Here is a 22,792-nt window from a genome sequence, read left to right on the forward strand (position 1 = left end):
CTTTCTGGCTTTGTTTCTCCATCTGCAAAATGACAGTACTAACTTCATAGCAGTACAAGGATTTTATAAGGCAAGGCTGATGTTTAGCCAACACAACTTGTAAGACTCTATTGGTTGTTAAAATATTGATTTATTTTCATGCTAGAGGCTTGGTGCAGGATGTTCGTGCACTGGGTGGTCCCTCAGCCCAGCCTGAACCCTCTCACATTCTGGGACCCTTTGGGGGATGTCTGCCTTCCGCAGAGGTGGGAGAGGCTCCCACCACCAGCTGCTGTGCTCACCAGTAGTGAGCCTGGCATCTGGCGCCTCCTGTCAGTCAACTGAGCGGCACTCCAGCTGTGGGAGCACACTGACTACCAGCAGGCAACTCCTGTGTTGAGTGTCTTCCGCCTGGTGGTCAGTACACATCACAGTGACTGGTCATTCAGTTGCTTAGGCTTTTATATATATAAATGAGTTGGTATATGGCTACCTCCAGGGCACTTTCTGTAACATTCACTCCTCTCCTGGGACATCAATGACTTTCCATGATCCAACAATTAGAGGGTTGATGCCCAGCACAGCAAATCCTGGCCCAGAAATCTCTACAGATATTGTAATTGTAATGATTATTAAATGTCAATGTAAGTGAAATGTACTTGATGATAAATAAACACATATAGGTAGGAGTGGGTTTTGAGGAAAAGGTAATATAAGTCAAATACCTGGTACATAGTGGATATTCAATATATATTCATTCAATTTATTTAATCTATGGATTCAATCTATGGATTCAGATAAGGAATGGCCCTCTACAGGGTAATATACACTTATTCAATATATATTTATTGAGTCATATTATTATTGAAGGTCTGTTGTCTGCATTTAGGTGGAACTCATTGTTTCTCTGCCACCACCAAGGAGTAGGAGCTCTATTATAATGCTAAGAAGGAGTTAAATGTTCAAGCATCAGAATAGCATGATGTCTTTCATGAATTCTAGTCTCCTTAGCTTGGCTCCATGTGACTACATGGTGTGGCAAAATAGGTGTGTTTGAAAAGCTCTTCCATGTGTCTCCCTCTCTGTTCACAAAACTACTCACACTACTAAACACTTCCAGTTACCAAATGCTTCTTATATGGTTTGAGCCCACATACATCATCATAAACATTCTGTTACAAACATCCTTTTGGTCCTTTCTCCTTCGGTTGTACTTGTTTGGAAAACTCCTGCCCTGGCTAAACTCAACAATCTGTCTTCTTCTTCTTCTTCTTTTTTTAAAAATATATTTTATTGATTTTTTTACAGAGAGGAAGGGAGAGGGATAGAAAGTTAGAGACATCAATGAGAGAAAAAAATCAACCAGCTGCCTCCTGCACACCCACCACTGGGGATGTGCCTGCAACTAATGTACATGCCCATGACCGGAATCGAACCCAGGACCCCTCAGTCTGTAGGCCGACGCTCTATCCACTGAGCCAAACTGATTTTGGCAACAATCTGTCTTGTTTATGCCTGCATCTGAACAGTCAAACATCTTCAAATATTTTAAATCCATGATCTTGATAAAATTTATGACAGAGACCTTAACCTGCACATAATCAATTAATAGGTAGGGCCTGTGGAAGGAGCTCTAGAGCAGTGCAATCTTGTAGCATGAGCAGCTGTTAATCCAAAGGTCAGGGAGGAGCTCTTGTGGGTGATGCCAAGGTTGTGAGTCCCAGCCTCACTGAGGGACTGGCTTATGATAGTTTGTGCGCATGGCTTGCTATGTCTGTACATACTGGTTTACAAAAGTTTCTTTTTCCAGAATAAATTCTTTTTGGAATACTTAATTGATTCTCTTTGATAGCTGACAAATTCAACCACCAAATGAGTTCCTAATGTTGCTCAGAAGTCCTACTGATTGGTTTTCTTTAAAAAACCAATTTTCCACTCTCAAAGATGTCTGTTTCATACCTTCTGTCTTCTCAAACATCCAACTCCCTTTTCTTTACCCTCAGCTGATACTGCCTTTTCTTTACCGAGAAAATAAAGTTATCAGACAGGAATGCTTCCTTATCTTTAAACTTTCCTGTAACTACCTTTCTTGCAACTCCTATTATAAATGAACTTGTTTGTCTCTGAGTCCTTTTAAGTAATCTAAGGCTTCTCATGTGCCCTTTGGAACCCATGTGATTTTTCTTCTCAAGGGGTTACCTCAGTTCCTTTCTTTCATATCAATCTTAGTAGCTTAAGTAGAAGCTCTAGTACAACATTGTCCAATAGAACATTTTGTGATGCTGTAAATGTTCTGTATGTACATTGTCCAGTATAATCGCCACTAGCTATATGTGATTATTGAGCACTTGAAATGTTGAGGAGGCTAAAAGGCTAATTCCCATGTAACCCCGATTTTTTTTTTGGGGGGGGGGGGCGCTAGCAATTTGAATCCATGCCAGCAAACCTAGTGTACATTCTTGATAACCTATAATAAAGTCACTTCCTCTTTCCCAGAAACTGGTCTTGCAGGACCTGTTAGAGGCCATAAAACTGTGGACAGTGCACTGCCCTGGAGAGGGTTATTAACGCTGGCACCATGCCAGACCATCAGATATGACCTGGAGACCCCCAACATTTCTTGCAAATCCCATGAAAAGGAATGGAAGCATAATCCATATTTGAGGGACAAAAACCCCAGAAAGATATAAGAGAAGCTCCCTGCATGTTACTTTACTCAGATTTGGGAAGTTATTCCACTGAGTCCACTGGCATATTAAACAGTGTAAATTCCTTTTCTCTAAAAGCATTGGTTGGTTTTTCTTTGGTCTTCTGCAACAATGTGGTATGACTGAGGAAGTGAATTTTTAAATTGTATTAACAAAAAAAACAACCATTGAAACTTGTAAAAAAAAATTTTGTGAGTGTATTTGAGCCAAACTGTCAACATATGCCATATGTCAGGAAGCAGAACCTCAATGGATTGAGATAATGCTCCGAAGAATGGCGGGTTACATTTCTATTTATACATTGCAGTCAAAGGAGGGACATAGGTGGGTTACATGAAATTCATTGGTGATGGATTAAGGAGGCGGAAGAAAGCAAAGCGGTGGGAAACCCCTGGGATTGGATAAAAAGTAAAATGATGGACATATACTTAGGTGAATGCAGGGACAATTAACATGATAAAGAAGGAATTTGAGGCATTTGTCCTGGTGCCTACCACATTTGGTTATGCCCCAGGGGTTCCAGAAAAGAACTTACAAATTACCCAGACATCTCACAGATATGTTATCTTAGAGGCAAAAAGGCAAATGGGCTCAGTGAAGAAGATCTAAGTTGATCTTTGTCAGGGAAAATATCGGCCTAGGACATGACTACCCACTATAACCTGTTTTTAGTTTAAATATTTAATTTTCAAACCATCTTTTGTGGTTATATTAGGTCTCTGAGTTTGCAAGACTGCCACACAGGCCTCCCCTGAGCTTGTCAGGTTGGCATGTGGCTCCTTTCGTTCACAATTGTATTTAACGTAATTAATGTAAGTACCCTTATGTGGCTAGTGGCTACCATATTAGACATTATCTCTCCTAATGACATCCTAATAAACTAAACTTTGACCTTCTATTGTCTTCAGCTCCTCACCTCCTATCCACTCCTCTTTCAATCTAGCTTCAAATTAAATAAAGTGTGTGATCTGCTTTGGGTGACACCATAAAGTTCATAAGTCTAAATTCTCCCTGTTGCCAAGTCCAATTTATTAGTATAACACAATGCTCCCCAATGCATCATCAAAATCTTCCTCCAAATATTCTGCTGGAACACCACATTCTTATGTTTTTTTTCTCCTACCTTTTTTGGCTCTTCCTTTTCAGGCTCCTCCTCCTCTCTCCAACTTTTAAAGGTCTATGTTCCAAGACTCATTCCTTAGATTCCTTTTCTTCTCCCTTAAGATTTTTCCTTCATGCAGTGGGCAGAGATATGGAGTTATAATTACAGAGCTTCCCAGTGCAATTAGAATATAATCCAAACTCCTTTCCATAACTAAAGGGCCTGAATGACCTGCCACCTGTCTAACTCTTCCACCTTCCGTTCTCCCTGTTATTCATATAATTCTGGCCTCACTTGTCTTCCCCAGCACAAGCCGTTCAGGATTTTTTAAACACCTTTTCTATTTTTGTGGGACACTATAGTCTTTCCTGATTTTTCTCTTTCCTATCCTTACGTCTAGGTTTAAATGTCACATCTTCAGAGGTCTTCTCTACTTTCCCCAAATTACATTCATCCTTTGTTATGCCTTCAAAGCTCACACTGCTAGTTGTACTTATTTTTTCTTTGTTGCTATTTGTATTTATTTACTTATTCATGTGTCGACTTGCTCAAGTCGGCTGCCTCCCCACTAGAATTTTAAATTCCTTGTGAACAGAGACAATAGATTCTGCTTTCTCCTGGTGTCGCACCAGACCCCAACACAGGCCTGACCCATAATGCACCGGGTAAAGAACCACGGAAAGGACCGATAAATGAGCGGACAAAGGAGCGGGTTGGAGAGGGGGCCCTTGCCTAGGAAGCGCCGCCCTCGGAGCAGTGGGAGCCCCTCCCTTTCCGGCCGCGACGGGGACGCCCCGGCAGCCTCGGCGGCGGGGCCGTGGCGGGCGCCGGCTCGGCCCGCCCCCTTCTGCTGTCCCGCCCCGTCCCGCCCCGCGCCTCCGCCGGCCGGGCTGCTGTCAGAGAGACGCAGTGTATGCTGAGCCGCTGTGGCCGCCTGCTGCTGCTGCACGACCTGGGTCTTCGTTTCCCGCGGGTGACCCGCCGGCCATTCTTTCTCTGCCCTCACCGCCTCATGAAGCCGCTGGTCGTGTTCGTTCTTGGCGGTCCCGGCGCCGGCAAAGGGACCCAGTGCGCCCGCATCGTGGAGGTGAGGCCCAGGCAGCTGGCGGTCTCTAGGCTTAACCAGACGCCCGGCAGATCTTGTCCTGTCGCACCCGGAGGTCCGCGCCCCCCGGAGCCGCGGGGCTGCGGACTACGAATCCCGGCGACCGTCGCGCCACCCGCGTGGCGGTGGTTGGGGGTCCCCCGGCGCGTGGCACGTCGGGACTGGTAGTCCACGTCCGCCCGCCCTGGGGGCGCCGGGAATGGATGGGGACTCCTTGGGGTCGCTTTGTTTCTGCACCCCTCTTTCCTTATATTTTGGGACAAAGTTCGTCTTGAGAGTAGGCTGGGAGAGGGACTCCGAGAGGGTTAGCTTTCGGGACCCTCTGCGCGCAGAGGTCAGCGTGTCAGTGGGCGTAGAGTAAGTGAAGGCAGCGGGAGCCGGATTTAGGGCGTGCGCCCACAGCTGCCTGGCTGTAGAAGAGACCGGTTTTTCTGCTCTGTCCCTCCCCGTGGGCTCTCTAAACTGCGAATCCTCAACTAATCAGCCTTTACCCTAGAAAGGATTGCAGGCGGACAGGCTGTTAGGTTAGGTATTCTGTGATCCGGAAGCAGCGCTCTCTGGCCCCTTCAGTTGGCAGTACCAGTCCTGACACAGCCTAAGCTGGTGTGGTTGGAAAAGCCGTGGAGCCCAGTTCTGAGACCAAGCTTCAACCTCAGGTCCTGCTGCCAACTCACGCCGAGTTCATGGCCAAGTCACTTCCTCTGAGTCTCAGTTGCCGTCTCTAGAACGTAAGAGGCTCTATACCTTGTTTTAAATTCAGTATAAAAATACCTCCCAACTCTGAAATTATGAAATTGTGTTACTTTCCAATTTTTTTTCTTCTTCAAGTGTTGAAAAGTTTACCATTTCAATTCTGTTAACCCTTTTCAAACAGATACTTGGTTACCTCTGCACTGACACTGAGAAATGCTTATTGGAGAGTCTGGGGGACTATTTGGGAGAGAAGGAAAACTACAATAGATACATAGAAACAAGAGGCCGCCAGGAGTGCTGTGAAACTCGGTGACCAACAAAAGTGTTGCCACAGAATTTATAAAATTCCCTCCTCTGTTGCATCCTATGGCTTATTTTAGCTTTGGGCCTTTACTCCTCTCCTTTGTTCACACAGTTCACTCCTGTCCTATATTTTATTCTCTAAAGAACATCCAGAAAAAGTCGGATGGTGATATCTACTTCATTATATATTCTACAGCTGTATTTATCATTATTGACTATTTTTAGGAATAAAAGTGGAACTAACTCAACCCCAAAAATACTTAAGTATTTTTTTTTCATCTTTGTTGGTTCCTTTTACTTTTTAGAAGACAAGTAGTCAATTGGATGATTTCAATCTTTTATTTTATGTATGAAATGACTCATATGTAAATAACATGATAGAGGAAGGAGCAAAGACTTCAGAGTCAAACAGATGTGGGGTCAAAGCCTATCTGCCATTTACTGTTTCTTTAGTCCTAGACAAGTTGTTACTTTTAGCTTGAGTTTCTCTATAAAAAGGAAGAAATATTATCTATCTATAAATTATTAGTTTATAATTTAGCAGTTGGTATTTGTGAATATTAAATGAAGTAAAATCTCTGGCACACATAGATGCAAATAATTTTTTTTCTTAATGTTAAATTTCCTGTATTTAATTTATGAGATTGGTTATTTTCACTTTGTAGTAGTGTTAATTTTTAAAAATTAACTTAGGACCGTTATATTTGAATGCATTTAAATATTTTGTTTCTGAATCCTAAAGTGGCTTTAACTGCCACACCCCAACTAATAATACCCATATTACTGCACTGGATTAAAAATAATCTCTGCATTCTATAACTAGTGTTTATTCTTATTTCTGGTCTGTAAAGGCTGATGACATTTTAAACCTGTTATAAGATTTCCCTGATGAGATATGTTTTATAATTATTATCCTATTCTTTAAGATTTGAGCAGTTACGTGAGCTTAAGCTGTTTTAAACTGTTATCTTCCATGAAAATAGTTACTCTTGATTCTAATTGCCAAAAACATTAAGTTGATTTCTACAAATTCCAAGTAGTTTATAATTTAGTAATTGCTATCCCCCAGTTGATGAAATAAACAATGGAAGTCTATGGTCATTTAAATCAGATGTTTTTTATTCTTTCCTTTATGAGTTCCTTGTATTTTGTATTTTGAATACTTTATTATATAGGCAAACAATAGCAGAATCCCAAAAGATTGTAACTTTTGGAACTGAATTTTTTCCTGTAGGGAAAAAGCATTATAAACAAGGTTAAATTTCCCAACTATCATGCCATTGCTAATTTAACTCACAGGTGCCCTGAAATATAGCTGAAATAGAATTGTTTCTTTGGGAAAAGTACACTGATTTCCAACTCAGGCTGCCAGAAGTACATTTTAGGACCCTGGCTACAGAACCTAAAACTATCTGGCCCTCTAATGTCACGGGCATTGCTTTTAGGAATGAGGGTTTAACTGGAGGGAAGATTGTATGTGTGTGTTTTTCTGAAGAAGAATTCTACCTCTGCTACAGGCTCTCCCAGGTCTTGAGGAAGGAAGGGCAAATCTGATACAGTATCTTCTGAAAGTGTTCTGAACTGGGAAGGAAAAGTTTGAGGGGTTTTAGTTTTGATTTTTCCCATTTATCTGTACTGGTCCTTTTCAGTTTTGCTTTATTTTCTAATTGTTTCTATTTTATGTGCCCTTTCACACTCAATTTGTTTTTGAAAATCAGCCATTTTAAAAATCAGTGCAACCCTTTTAGAGTCAGTGTTTAGAGTAGAATTATTGTGACATAACTTGTTACTAAAAAATCCTGGTGAGGATACTGCCTTATTTTTGCATTTTTTAAATTAAAATTTATTTATATTGTTTTAACTCAAGAAAAATAATGGTGTCATAACCTCAACTTGTCTTGAAAATAAGAACTATAGTTTTGCATGTGGTAGCAGGAAGAGATGGTTAAACCAATTCTCTTTTAAAGATGGTGAACATTTTACATACATAAACAAATTATACTCAAGTTTATATCCGTGCCAAATTGCTTTCTATAGCACCCCAACAAAATTCTTATCTTCTGTGTCATAACTTCCAAGCTTTGCGGGTAACTCATACTTTGGTAATCCTACCTGCTTTCCTTAGACTGAAGTGATATTGACTTAAACATGTAGAAATCAGAAACTTGATTTTACTTATTTTTGTGTCTCAGGTGTTGAACATTGTGTCTGGCACACAGCAGGTGCTTAATAAGTATTCTTTGAATATTTTTATTTTGATTTTTTAATATGTTTTTAAATTGATTTCAGAGAAGAAGGAAGAGGGCGAGAAACATTGCTGGGCTGCCTTCTGCACACTACCTACTGGGGATTGATCCTGAAACCCAGGCATATTCCCTGACTGGGAATCTAACTGTAACATCCTGACTTAAAGATCAACGCTCAACCACTGAGCCATACCAGTGAGCTCTTTGAATATTTTTAAAGGATACACTTTAAACTAAAGATGTAAAACTTTTTTTTTTTTTAAATTTGATCCCCAGGGGGCGCCCAAGTTGCAGTTACTAGTAGCTCTCCCAGTTTTAGGATAGAAGGTTTTGAAGAAAACCTAGCTCTGTCTTACTCAAGTTTCTTTGTGTAGCACTTCTGTTTGTTCTAAGTTAATAAAAGGGATAGTTGTGAAAATCTGAGCATTTTAAAATTTCCAAGCTCCTGATTACAAATCCCTGAAGCAGATTACCACTCATAGAATGAACTAGATGGGAAGAACCAGTACACATTAAACTTGTTTAAGAAGAGGCCTTTCTCTTTTTGATGGGATAAGGAAGAGTAAGAGATAGGTTTTTGTTTGTTTTAAGAAAGTTTAAATTATCTGTAATAGAGTTAGTCCACAGAATTCTTGACTCTTCTGAAGCACCACCTTTTCATTAAAGTGGTTGTAACATAGGACCCTTTTTTTTTTTTTTTAAAGAACCTGGAGGAATGACTATATTCAGATATTACTATCCTTACTTTTGAAAGCTTCCTCATTCTTTTTGCCTTTCTATTTGAAGTTACCAAAGTTACATAGTAGTTGGGAAAGTTAATCTTCTCTAATTTGAATCACTAGAATATTCTTTTTTTTTTTTTAAAGCCACGCTGCAGAATGTTCTATTTTTTAAAAAAATATATATTTTATTGATTTTTTACAGAGAGGAAGTGAGAGAGATAGAGAGCTAGAGACGTCGATGAGAGAGAAACACCGACCAGCTGCCTCTTGCACACCCCCTACCGGGGATGTGCCTGCAACCAACGTACATGCCCTTGACCGGAATCGAACCTGGGACCTTTCAGTCCGCAGACCGACGCTCTACCGCTGAGCCAAACCGGTTTCGGCTGAATCACTAGAATATTCTTAGAAATAAAAATGCAGCCCTAGCTGGTTTGGTTCAGTGGACAGAACGTTGGCCTATGGACTGAAGGGTCCCAGGTTCGATTCCAGGCAGGGATACATGCCGGGGTTTCAGGCTTGATTCCCAGTAGGGGGGTGCAGGAGGCAGTCAATCAATGATTCTCTCTCATCATTGATGTTTCTATCTCTCACTTCCTCTCCCTTCCTCTCTGAAATCAATTAAAAAATATTTTTAAAAAATGCAAATACAGTGAAACCTCTTTTCTTTTTTTAAAAAAAATATTTTTATTGATTTCAGAAAAGAAGGGGGAGGGAAAGAGAGATAGAAACATCAATGATGAGAATCACTGATCAGCTGCCTCCTGCATGCCCCCTACTAGGGATCAAGCCCGAAACCCGGGCATGTGCCCAGACAGGGAATCGAACTTTGACCTCCTGGTTCATAGGTCAGTGCTCAACCACTGAGCCACACCAACCAGGGCTGTGGTTTCATTTCTGATAAAAGCGTAAGATAGGATAAAGCTATAAAAGTGCTACTGGAAAAAAAAAAAAAAGAGGTTCAATTGACCCAGAAATACTTCCTGAAGCAAACTGTGCTGAATCTGAGTGCAGGAATATAAATTTCTAGCGTTTCTCAATTTAGAGTGGAAATGGACACACACTTAATATAATTTCATGAGAAAAGATATGAAAGATTTTTGCAAATATTAAAATTAAACATTAAATTGTTTTAAAACTTGTTATCTTTTAGTTTTGCCTACCTAACTAGATTTCAATGTCCTTTACTCCTTCTACTGGTGTTTGAAATGCCTGTTAATCCTTCAGATCTTAATTTAATACAGAGACTCCCAAAGGCTAAAGATTTCCTTAGCATTTCAGGAAATTTTTTCACAACCATGCTAGTCCAAAAGAAATACTGGATCTAATAATTCTACTTATTAAGTAATTAGATCCAAACAATACTTAATAAATATTTTCTAACAATTGAGTAGCTGCTTGAAGAAATAATACATATTATTTAAAAGAAAAAGTGGCAATTTTCTTTCCACTTACTATTGGGATGTAAATGCCTGTTGGGCACTGTAGTTTCTATTCCTTGGAATCAAATTGGACACTTCCATCCTCATTTCCTTTCCGTGTGGTGCTAGTTTTTAACATAGCAATTGTCCACCAAAAAATCAGTATCACAGAGATGTGTCTTCAAAAAGAACGTGCTATGATCTAACATTGAAATTGATCTACACTGTGCTTTATTTATTCTCATGTTTTGCAAATTTAGTGTAGCCCAAATGTACAGTGTTTATAAAGTCTGTAGTAGTGTACAGTAATGTCCTAGGCCCATGGTCGACAAACTGCGGCTCGTGAGCCACATGAGGCTCTTTGGCTCCTTGAGTGTGGCTCTTCCACAAAATACCAGCGCCTGGGCAAGTCTATTTTGAAGAAGAAGTTTAAGTTTAAAAAATTTTGCTCTCAAAAGAAATTTTAATTGTTGTACTGTTGATATTTGGCTCTGTTGATTAATGAGTTTGCCGACCACTGTCCTAGGCCTTCACACTCACCGACTCACCAGAGCAAGTTCCAGTGTTTTAATGATTGTCTTTCTGAATTGAAATGAAGAGCTTTTCAGAGAAGTTGCTCTGGTAGTAGGATTTTTAGACCAAGTTAAAAAGGGTGGAGACAGGGGAGAACTGTCTTATTCTTTGTGTTATGTTGGCCTGATCACACTAACTTTTGTTAACCTTAAAAGCTAATACTTTTAGCCCAGTTGCCATATAAAAATGTATTTGCTCTATCATTTCAGTTACTTTAACCCAACAAATCAAGAACATTTTTATAGATTGAACATGTGATAAGAGCATTTAGAACCTAATAGAAAACAGGTGTAACTGGCTATATTTATTGTTTGCTGACAGTGTTGTGTTGCCCGGTTAATGAAACTAACAAAACATCACGTCGGTAAAGGAAAAAACATCTGCTCTTAGCTACCATTCTCAGAAACTTTCACTTTGAGGAACAGGGTTCCAGGAAACATACATTCCATGCATGATTTCCATCATTCTTCTCCAGAAGACCCATAAGTGGGTTCCATTCATCATTAGGCTATATTGTGTTCTCTATCAACAAGCAATTAAATATGCCTAACTTGAGACACAGAAAAGACTGCTTTCCCGCCCTGTTTGGAATTTCCATGATATGTTAGTCATCAATGTTTGCCATTAGAAAGTATTATGTTTAACTTGACCTATAGGACTTACCTTTATGATTTAGGTTTATGTAGATAATAACATGAATTTTTATTTTCTTGGTGTCTACTAGGAGTAGAGAGACAGCACAGATGATGTTTTGATAATTAGGTTTTAAATGGTGGAAAATCTTAATTAATGATTATTGGGCGAGACAAGTGGAAAGTGGAAATGGTGTTAGAAGTGGAGAATGGCAAAAATAAAGCAAATGAAGCAAGGATGGTTGTAATCTGGCTGAATGGTGGGTCAAATATTGCATGGCTCTTTGTGTATGGATAAGTTCCTGATCACATCTCCATCCTAGGATACAACAAAATGACCAAGTCCATCAACTTTGAGTCTCCTTTTTAATTTCTACCAATGGATTTCTTTTTAGTTTCTGTATTCAAAGGTAATAGTAGCTTGAGGGCAAAAGACTGTCTCTATATCTGTCACCTAGGAATTACCTCAGGGACCTACTGTGGAGTAGTAGGGTCACTGAGTGTCAGGAGACCTAGTTTCAAGTGCCAGTTTTCTCTGCTCTAACTGGCAAGTCAGCTTATTTTAGTTTCTCCCTTTGTAAAATGATTGGTGTGGAAGTAGGTGTGAAGTCTTATCAGCCCTAAAACAGATCTGTATCCTAGATGTCAGGGTTATATACCATACAATCCAATGTAGTCTCACTTGAGGCAAATTATCCAATCATTATGAATATGTATCTTCTTTGCCATTCTACGTTGAATGAATGAGAGCAACAGGAATATACACTTAATAAAAGAGAAAGATGCAAATTGACTACCTCCACAACGCCGTCAGACAATCAGGAGTGGGTATGCAAATTAACCCAACAAATATGGGTGGGTTAATTTGCATATGAAGGCTTGGAGCAAAGACTGAAGGCTCTACCTGAGCAAATGCTGAAGATTGAAGGCTCCGCTGTGGCCCGAGTCCTGGGTGCCAGAGGAAAACCGGTGCCAGCAGTCAGGGGAAGGAAGGCCTTTTGCACAAATCTTCGTGCAACGGGCCTCTCGCTGTATTTATACATTTCTGCAGTATTTCATGTTTTCATAGAACTTCAGAATGGTAACAAAGAATGGTGTAAAGGTGGGAGAAGAAGTAAGCTTTTCGAAAAAGAACAATTGTGTATGTATGTGTTTTTTTCATAAAAAAGATTTAAGAAATTTGATATTAGGGCCAACTTTCTTACAATATGGCATAGTATTAAAAAGAATGTAAACTTTGAAGTCATACATTTGTTTGAATTTTAGTCCATCTGTGACTATACTGTTTAACTTCTGATTCTGTATCTTCATTTGTAGTGATGATAATAATGCTAATTTCACTGGGTTGTTAAAGATGAAGTGAAATCATGCTTCTACAGTTTTTAGCACAGTATGTGGCACTCAGTAAGTGTCTTCAGGGTAACATTTATTTATTTGTTTATTTTTAGGAAAGATCTATAGGAAAGAATTCGAAGAGTAATTTGGAAAAGTAGCTTTGGGGAACATTATATTCCCATTGTTTACTACAGCATAAGAACATGATTATTCACACTAAACAGTTTACAGATTTTTAAAAATCTGGTATTGCATTTTCTATCATATTGAATGCGAAAGATTTTTCTATTTAGAGAAAATGTTTGTAGTTAACTTAAAATTTAAGAATTCTAGAAAGGACAAGTGGATTTAAGGAGAAGTTTATAGTATAAATGCTAATTATATTTAAAATGGGTTAGTAGATGCCAAATGACTTAATGATCAGTATTATAGCTAATACTGTATCTTAATTATTCTGTTATTAAAGATGTGTATACTTTAAAAATATATATTTTATTGATTTTTTACAGAGAGGAAGTGAGAGGAATAGAGAGTTAGAAACATCGATAGAAATATCGATCAGCTGCCTCTTGCACACCCCCTACTAGGGATGTGCCCGTAACCAAGGTACATGCCCTTCACCGGAATCGAACCTGGGACCTTTCAGTCTGCAGGCCGATGCTCTATCCACTGAGCCAAACCGGTTTCGGCTGTTGTTATTTTTAATAGCCATTTTAGTGGATGTGAAGTGGTATTTATGGTTTTGGTTTGCATTTCCCTGATGACTAGTGATGTTGAATAACTTTCCTGTACTTACTGATCATTTGTATATCTTCTTTGGAGAAATATTTAATTGGATCCTTTGTTCTTGCACCTCCCTCCCTCTGAATATTGTATTTTAAAAATTGTCTTTGCCCATCTTTTAATTGAGTTGTTTATATTTTTATTATTGTTGAAAAATTGTTTATATAACTTAGAAGTCCCTTATTCAGATATGATTTACAAATATTTTCTCCCATCTTTTAATTTACATCTTTTAGTGTCCTTGGGAGCACAGAAGTTTTAAATTTTGATTTTAATGAGGCTTTACCGCTTGTGTATTAATTAGGACATAGTATACATTTTTTTTTTTAATGAAAAAATAGAACCTTTATTAATTCCTTCAACATTCCGTTTGCACACGGGAGCAGCCCAGCCCCTGCCGTCAGCACGGTTACTCCTGGCAGTGACTCCCAGGGACCAGCCACTGTCTCCTTCCGCTGGGGGCTGGCGGGCCCAGCTTCTGGGGGTATGGCCATGGGCATGGGGCCTTGCAAGGACATAGTATACTTTTATTTTATTTTATTTTTTGTAATATATTTTATTGATTTTTTTACAGAGAGGAAGGGAGAGAGAGAGCTAGAAACATCGATGAGAGAGAAACATCGACCAGCTGCCTCTTGCACACCCCCCACCGGGGATGTGCCCGCAACCAATGTGCATGCCCTTGACCGGAATCGAACCCGGGACCCTTCAGTCCGCAGACCGACACTCCACCACTGAGCCAAACCGGCTTCGGCGACATAGTATACTTTTAGCCTGAGCCAAATCAATGCCAAAGGAATCCCCAGTTTGGGGTGTGGTGAAAAAGCTCAAATCAGTGCAGACAGTTCAGTTGTGATACAGCACAAATGTGAGAACAACAAGGCTGTGAAACAACTCATAGTATTACAGCATAATTATGAAGTAGAACAGCTGATGGACCAGTATTGCTGTGAGACAGCCCTGGAACAGTCCCCTCTCTAGCTAGATTGCTCTGTTCTGCTCTGGCAGACACTGTTGGGGAAACACAATCTTCTGCCTTTGGTGGAAAGGAAAAGTAGCTTTCCCAACCAGAGGTTAGCTGCTTTGGTATGTCCTCATGCAAATGAGGACTCAAATCCTCCTAGTTTGATTGGTTGGTGAAGATGCTCAGATGGCAGAAAGAGTGCCTGAAGGCAGTTCAGTTGAAGGAGCACAGAGGGAAGTGAGTGGCTTAGTACAGGCTCCTCCCTGAAGTAGGGTTTGTTTTGAAATGGCTGCAAGGCTCTGGTTTTTGTTTTTGTTTTTTTTAAACCCAGTTAGCCGCCAGGAGCCTTTCATAGTAAGTATCTTCATTCTCAGGGTCCACATTTTCTATTGCCTATGATGCAGAGATCAAGACTGATAAGTGAGTCCAAAACTACAAAAGAAGTTTGTGAGTCCAACTAAGAGTTGGGAGTGAAAGAGAGGGGATAGTGGTAGATGGAAAGGAAGAATGTAAAAGGTTCTTATTACTTCCTTGACTGATTCCAGAGCAGATCTGATTTAAGTTAAATCAGACTAGTGGAGTGGGAGAAGTTGCCTGTTTTGCAGAATGGTAACCAGCAGTCTTACTGTTGTATAGTTATGGCAGGAAAAATTTTTTTCCATACAATTTTCCCATAAGCTTAGCACTTTTTAAGGCATTCCACTTACATGAAAGATAGGCTCTCATCAAGAACCAGGAGTCCCTTATTGTATTGTGCTGATGGATACAATTATCTATGGTCAACATTAAATCCCAGGTTGTGCTAAGATTTGTTGCCATCAAAAATGTATCTTCTTACATGCATATAAGTACAACCAATGGACACAAAACTCTGGGAAGGGAGGGTATGTATGGGAGGGGGGACAATGTTAAAATATGTACACAGATAATAATTTAATAAATAAAAGGGTGAAAAAGATAAAGGTGTTGGCTATATCGCTTCAGAAAGTTATCTTTGATTACTTGGTATTTATGTTGAATAGAATTAGGAAAGGAACAAAATACTCATATGTCCCATTTTTAATTTTAAAAAACTTTATTAAGTTTTATATGAATTTAATAAAAACTAAAAATTAAAAAAAAATGTATCTTCTTAGAGATTGAGCAAAATGCATTCATAAATGTCCTCAGTCCCTTCCTCCCAGGCATGATGTACCAATCTCCTATACTCAATAGCCAGGTCTTTTAATATCTGTAAAAACAGTTGCAAAGTTGAAGTGTGCACTCTCCTTTCTAGATTCTGGGTAGACTTCATTTACTAAGCCAGTCAGTTCTTTCAAGAGTGCATCTATCTAGCCATAGTTCTGTAGCTCGCTGGATAGCATGTTGCCGCTGGAGACGTCCTCCATGTGGTGGTGGCACCAGGTGTTGGTGGTGAAGACACACAGCAACGGGCAAGTCTTCTCCCCATCCGTTGGCCTCTCCGGCACCTTACTAATTTTCTCCTGGGTGACACGTGTGACTTCTAATATGTACTACCTTTTAAAGCCAAGTAATGATTTTCTCACACTTCTGTTAGCACAGGTTGATAGACTAAAAATGAAGATATTTCTTGTTGTCTAAGCAAGAGTAATTTTCTCTAAAATATCGATTGAAAAAGGTGCTTGACACAATAAAGTTCTGAAAGTGCTCCAAAGGTTTATTCTGGAGACTAGAAGTAGTGTGGATGTATTGTCTTTGCCATGGAAGTGTCATTTCCAAAACATCTTATAATTTTGAACTCTACTGTCTAGAGTAGGGCTTCATTGAAATATGTTTCCTTTTAAATCTTTGCTGCTGTGCTTTTTAGATCCGCTCAACAGTGTGTCTCTAAATTTCCATCTGTTTCTAGACTATAAAACTGGACTGTTTTCTCTCTCCTGTAACTCTTGACTTTATGCCCATCAGTATGTTTTTGTGTTGCTATGTTATACTTTTGTTTCTCCTTTGTTTAAAGAATGGATCACTTTTCAGAAAAAATTTTTATCCAAACATTTAAATTGATTTTTGCTGCTATTCTCTGCAATTATTTTGTTTTAGATTTTAAATAAGTCTTTGATTGTACAGGTACTGTTTCTCTCTCTCTCTCTCTTTCTCTCTCTCTCTCTCTCTCTCTCTCTCTCTCTCTTGAAATTAGATGATGCTTTTTAAAAAATCCTCATACGAGAATATGTTTTTATTGACTAAAGAAATTTTTTTTAGAGAGAGAGGAAAGCAGAGAGAGGGGAAGAGAAACATTGATTGGTTGCCTCCTGTATGCACCCCGACCAGGGATCGAACCTGCAATCTTTTGGTGCATGGGACAATGCTCCAACCAACTGAGCCACCTGACCAAGGACAATGATGCTTATTTTATAGGGATTTTTATCCTTAATGTGAGGCTACTTTGAATTTCATTCTACTCTTCTCTTCAGATTTGATATTAATTTAAGTCTATTGCTATCTAGAATAGGATTTTTTTTTTTTAAATTAGGTATAGTTGACTTGAATAGGATCTTTTAAAAGTATATTTTCTAATTACAGGCAGTCCTTGGGTTACGGTTATGTCGGACTTGACATTTGTTGTTTCATGGTTACATCGCCATCTCCCACTTACAGTATTTATTAAAAAGTTCCGTCATTTTGATGTATGTACATATATGCTTTATGTTTTTTATTATTTATTTACCACAACTAATGGTCAGGAATTGTTGTCTTTCTTTTAATTTTTTTTTTTTTTTTTTTTTTTTTTTTTTTTTTTTACCATTTCACTTCATGACTGCTGTTTATGTGCTCCATATGAGTGACATAGGTGCTTATGTAGGTGGGTTCCGACTTAGAGCGAAAATCGCGTTACGTTGCACCATAGGAATGGATCTCTGACATAACCCGAGGACCTGCTGTAGTCATTCTTATTATAGTTGGGAAAGCTATTGATCTGTTTGTTTATAAGAAGATAGAAAGCAAGGTGAATTCTTGTTGGTTCTCATAAGGTTTATAATGCACTCACATACATTTGTGATGCCAATTTTTTGAGTCTCTGTGTTGGAGACTATTTGCATAGTGAATTAGATTTTTTTTTAAATATATATTTTATTGATTTCTTACAGAGAGGAAAAGAGAGGGATTGAGAGTTAGAAACATCGATGAGAGAAACATCAATCAGCTGCCTCCTGCACACCCCCCACTGGGGATGTGCCCGCAACCAAGACACATGCCCTTGACCAGAATCGAACCTGGGACCTTTCAGTTCGCAGACCAACGCTCTATCCTCTGAGCCAAACTGGTTTTGGTGTGAATTAGATTTTTAATAGCATACTCTTACTTATTCTATGGTTATTCTTTGACATTAGTCTTTTCTTGTATGTATTTCACTTGCTATTGAGCCAGTTAAGTGGTTCTGTTCCTTTATTGATATGTAATTTGTTGTTTAGCCACTGGTTATTTTGGACTTTGCTCTAGGACTAACCTGTATGAGTTTGTCTGACTCCGCCCTGTCCTATCTGAGTACTTTCACATTAGGTCTTGAATCTATTAGCACAGTATAGAGGGGGATCCCTTTTCCAAGTGTAGCACAGATAGAAGACAATCCTGTTCCTGAGTAGGGGCGACAGGGGATTTAGAAAATGAAAGAAAGAGACAGATACAGTAGGGAAAGCTGGGATCGGGTGGGACCACTGTCCTTTGATGGAGAGACAGGGACCCAGAGCCCATGCAGTGTGTTTATTTTATACCCCCAAATACCAGGAGTTTTACTAAAAGTCAAGACAAAGGAGATTATTTACATTCTTATGTGGGCCCAAGAATTCATTCCTGGTGCTTGACTGGATTTACAAATAAAACACACTTCCCAGCACCTGGGCTGAAGGTTGAGTTGACAACACCCTTGCCTTTTGGCAAAATGTGTCTCTAGGATGAGGCTCTGCCACCATCACTGGATTCAGCTGACAATAATTAAAGAATGCCCAATGTGCCTACCCAAGTGCTCTCCACAGCAGAGTGCACATTTTTGGGATTATGTTCTTCAGAAGATGCTTCTAGTTCTAATCGATAATGATGATATTTACTATATAGTGTAGATATTATTTGTGGTAGTATAGATATTTTTATTTTACAAGTAAGAAACTGAGATCTAAGAAAGGTTAAATAAATTTCCCACGGTCACACTGAGTTGTGATAAAATGTAGTTATAAAACTTTACCTCTTAACTTCTAGTTCAGTGTTATAAGTATACTAGAGGTCCGATGCATAGATTCATGCACCTGTGATCCAAACACTGGATAGGATGTGAACAAACTGGCTCTCCAACATCTTCTGAGGGGTCCTGGATTACGAGAGGATGCAGGCCAGGCTGAGGGACCCCTCTAGACCTAATATATAAAAAGCCATGGGCTGTCACAACCAAAACAACTGGAAGGACGACAGAATTGCAGGCTGCGAGGGGCAACCAGGCAGACAAGGGGGACAGTTGGGGGCGGCCAGGCCAGCAGGGGGGAGGAGGGGCAGTAAGGGGCGACCAGGCTGGTGGTGGGGGGTCGCAATTGGGGGGGGGACTAGGCCAGAGGAGGGGGCAGTAAGGGGCGACCGGGCCAGTGGGGGCGCAGCTAGGGGTGACTAGGCCAGCAGATGGAGGCAGTTGGAGGCGACCAGACTCAGGGGAGAGGGGATTTGGGACAACCAGGCTGGCAGGGGAGTGGCTGATGGTGGTGACCCAGTTGGCAGGGGGGACAGTTAGGGACAATCAGGCTGGCAGGCAGAGGCAGTTAGGGGTGATTAGGCTGGCAGGGGGCAGGAAGGCAGGCAGGCAGGTGAGCAGTTAGGAGCCAGTGGTCCTGGATTGTGAGAGGGATGTCCCAAATTGGAGAGAGTGCAGGCTGGGCTGATGCCCCTCACCCCAAAATTTCTTGCATCGGGCCTCTATCAGACATATAAAATCTTTTCCCGCCCTCTCCTCTTCCCTCTTCCCTCAGACATTCATCAGTCTATTCCATGTTTCCATGCCTGTGGTTTCTGCTCTTGCATTGGGCGTCTGCCCCCTGGTGGTCAGTGCACACCATAGCTACTGGTTGGCTAGTCAGATGGTCACTTAGCTTTTATATATATAGAAGATGACTTTATGCAAGGTTATGTTCTTGTGATCCTTGCTGAATTCTGTGTGCTTCTCTAAAAGCATTTCTGCATTAGTTTGGTAATTTTATAGATGCTCAAATGTCATGTTTACACATATTATTGAATTCAGATTTTGGTGTCCTTTGCACATTTTTCTCAAGTGCTGTAAATCCAAATAAATTTAGTTCTAAATCCAAATAAATTTAGTTCTCAAAGAGAACCTGAGCTATTAAAATGTTATGGTTATTTTGTGATGAGGGTCTTTACAAATGACATTCTCAAGTAGTTATTTCTCTTAGGGTGATTTCTTTTGGTATTCCCTGAGTAAATGATATTCTCATTTTAATGTTATTTACCTTTTTAAAATAAGAATAAATGTATAGTAGGGCCTACTTAGTGTTTAAAAAAAACACCTCTCTTTCTTTTCTTTCTTTTAAATTTAATTTTATTAATTTTTTACTGAGAGGAAGGGAGAGGGATAGAAAGTTAGAAACATCCATGAGAGAGAAACATCGACCAGCTGCCTCCTGCACACCTCCTACTGGGGATATGCCTGCAACCAAGGTACATGCCCTTGACTGGAATTGAACCTGGGACCTCTCAGTGTGCAGGCCGACACTCTATCCACTGAGCCAAACCAGTCAGGGCAAAAACCTTTTTTTCATAAAGTGAAAGCTCAGAGACTAGGGCTATAGCTGAGTGGTTTGATATATGTTCTTCCAGTGTTCTCACAGTAACTAAATTAACTGAATTCCAGGCTCTTACACTACCTATAATATTTGGGTTGTAGTGATAATGAGTGTTTAGCTTGTAGGCTCTGTAGTGACTTTAAGTAATAATTGGTCATTTAATTACCGTATTTTCCGGCATATAAGATGACTTTTGAAACGAAAAAAGTCAACCGAAAAATCGGGGTCGTCTTATACGCCGAGTATATCCCGAAAAATGTCTCGATATGCTGCTAAACGAATTTTCCAACTCGATCCCGAAAATCGTCTGGATATGCCGCTAAACGAATTTTCCAACTCGATCCCGCACCAATCACTGCAAGGCTGCTCGGACCACCTCTCTAACTCAGCCAATCCAAGCAGGCTTTTTATGCATGCAAATTATACATGTTCTGTACCAGAAGCTACACTGTGTTCTAGTAAAAAGCCTGCTCAGATTGGTCAGAGTCAGAGAGGCAATCTATTAAAAAAAGAACTGGTGTTGCCTCGGAAGTGGGGGGTAGTCTTATATAGCGAATATAGGCCTAAACCTATGTTTTAACTGTAAAATTAGGGGGCCATCTCATACGCCGGAAAATACGGTAACAAGATCAGATTAGTATTTCCTAAGATCAATGAGACCTCTGTGCTTTTCCATTAATGTTAGAAGTTTTCAAATTATTTCCTCTACGTTCATGAAATCCCTGGGGGCTTCTGGGTCTGATCTTTATCTTTGGCCATTTTCTATCCCCTTCTGCTATTAAGGAATGTAGTTTGATTCGGAAGGGCTGAGATAAATTAAAAGAAATAAAATACTGAAAATGACCAACTGGAATGAAATTGGGAATGTGACCTTTTCAATTCATGGTTGCTTTGGGGGCCTTTTGGTATATAAATCAAATACCAAAAATCCTCAATTATCTGAGAAGCCTTCTGCAAAATGTTAAGAGAGCTATCCAGGTCTACACAAATGAGGAAGGAGCCTGTTTGGTGGCTTCTAACTCATCCTTGCTTTAAGTTTTATATATTGCTCTATCTTCTTGCCACTGCCTCTGTAGAATCAACTTCTTCCCCAGAAAGACAGTGCTGGTCAAGACTGAATTCCTTAGCAAAAGTTATGCATATGTGAAGAATTGCCTCTATTAATTAAAATAGGGTTCAAGTCACTTTATATATGCAGTTCTAAACATCCTTTGAGAATATAACTTTTTTACCTTCCCTGAATCAACACATTGCTTAGCATCTTGTAGATAATAAATATTGATGGGTTTAAAATAAGTTCCAAGTATTGCCTGAATTAAGGTTTTCTTATATGAAAAGCAAAACTTTGAGAAAAGTGAAATAGTACTGTAATCATCTGAATTACAAGTTGTATTGATTTATATCCTTCCTCTTTTCTCCTTTATAGGATGTAAGTTTTTAAGATATCACTCTTTAATTAGAGAGAGAAGTATGCTTCATGTTAATTTGGAGTCTGTCTATTAAAGCTTTTTGCTTAAGAAAAAAAAATCTGTGTTTAAAACTTCCATAGTTTATATTAACATGTAAATTTGCAATTAAATAAGCATGGTCAAATGTAGTGCACACAAATGAAAATACAATGAGGGCAGACTAAAAATCTGCTAGCAATTTAAGTAAAATATTACACTTAAGCTTTTTAAACCATGGATAGCCTTTTTTTGTTGTAAGTAATGTTAGCCTTTCTTTAATAGTGATCATATGAAAAACCTTTTTCTAACCCTCTAAACTAGGGGTGTCGAACTCAATCAGAGAAGGGGCCAAAATCTAAAATCCAGCCTAAATCGCGGGCCGAATGGTTTACTGAACAGTCATAAACTGACAATGTCATAAACTGACAGCGGAGTGCAGTGATGACAGCGCGGTGCGGTCCACATTGCAAGGCCTGGCGGGCTGGATTTGGCCCGTGGGCCTTGTGTTTGACACATGTGCTCTAAACAGTTGATCAGTTTTAAGTATTATTTGTGTACACTTGCAGTCAAAGAAAAGTTCCCTAAGACTGGCAGATACTGTTCCTGGAAAGTCCTTACCAGACATTTGACTTAGTGTAATTGGAAAAAGTTCTATTGGAAATGCCTTTGAGATAATGATAGCCTTACATAAATTGTTGCTGGGATGCTATAGGCTCTAAAGCTATTGTTTGCAACAAGTACTAGACTGGTGAGTCTGGATGGTTATAAATAGTACCTGGAACATTTCCAGGTGTTCTGCTAAAAGTGCTTTGTTGATAATACATAACCACAATTTAGATTTTAAGGTTCACCAATTTTATATAGGGAATGCAAAGTCTTAAATGCTTCACAATCATATCAGCTATTTAAAGGACATCCAATAATTGTAATTAAATCAGTTGTTTTACTTATTTTAAAAATTTATTTGTAAAAAATCTTATTGA

The 22,792-nt window shown here is 39.5% G+C and overlaps 1 protein-coding gene across 1 annotated transcript in view; it reads left to right on the forward strand.

The window, feature by feature from the left end:
* The first annotated feature begins 4,562 nt into the window (after window positions 1–4,562).
* CMPK1 (cytidine/uridine monophosphate kinase 1) overlaps window positions 4,563–22,792 on the forward strand; it is a 32,742-nt gene continuing 14,512 nt past the window's right edge. Inside the window, exon 1 of the mRNA XM_084875649.1 lies at window positions 4,563–4,876. Within this exon, the coding sequence (XP_084731775.1) occupies window positions 4,703–4,876 (174 nt within the window). The 5' untranslated portion in view covers window positions 4,563–4,702. The remainder of the gene's footprint in view (window positions 4,877–22,792) is intronic.

The sequence above is a fragment of the Pipistrellus hanaki genome, assembly GCF_964339955.1.
Source record: "Pipistrellus hanaki genome assembly, chromosome: 2".
Taxonomy (NCBI): Eukaryota; Metazoa; Chordata; class Mammalia; order Chiroptera; family Vespertilionidae; genus Pipistrellus; species Pipistrellus hanaki.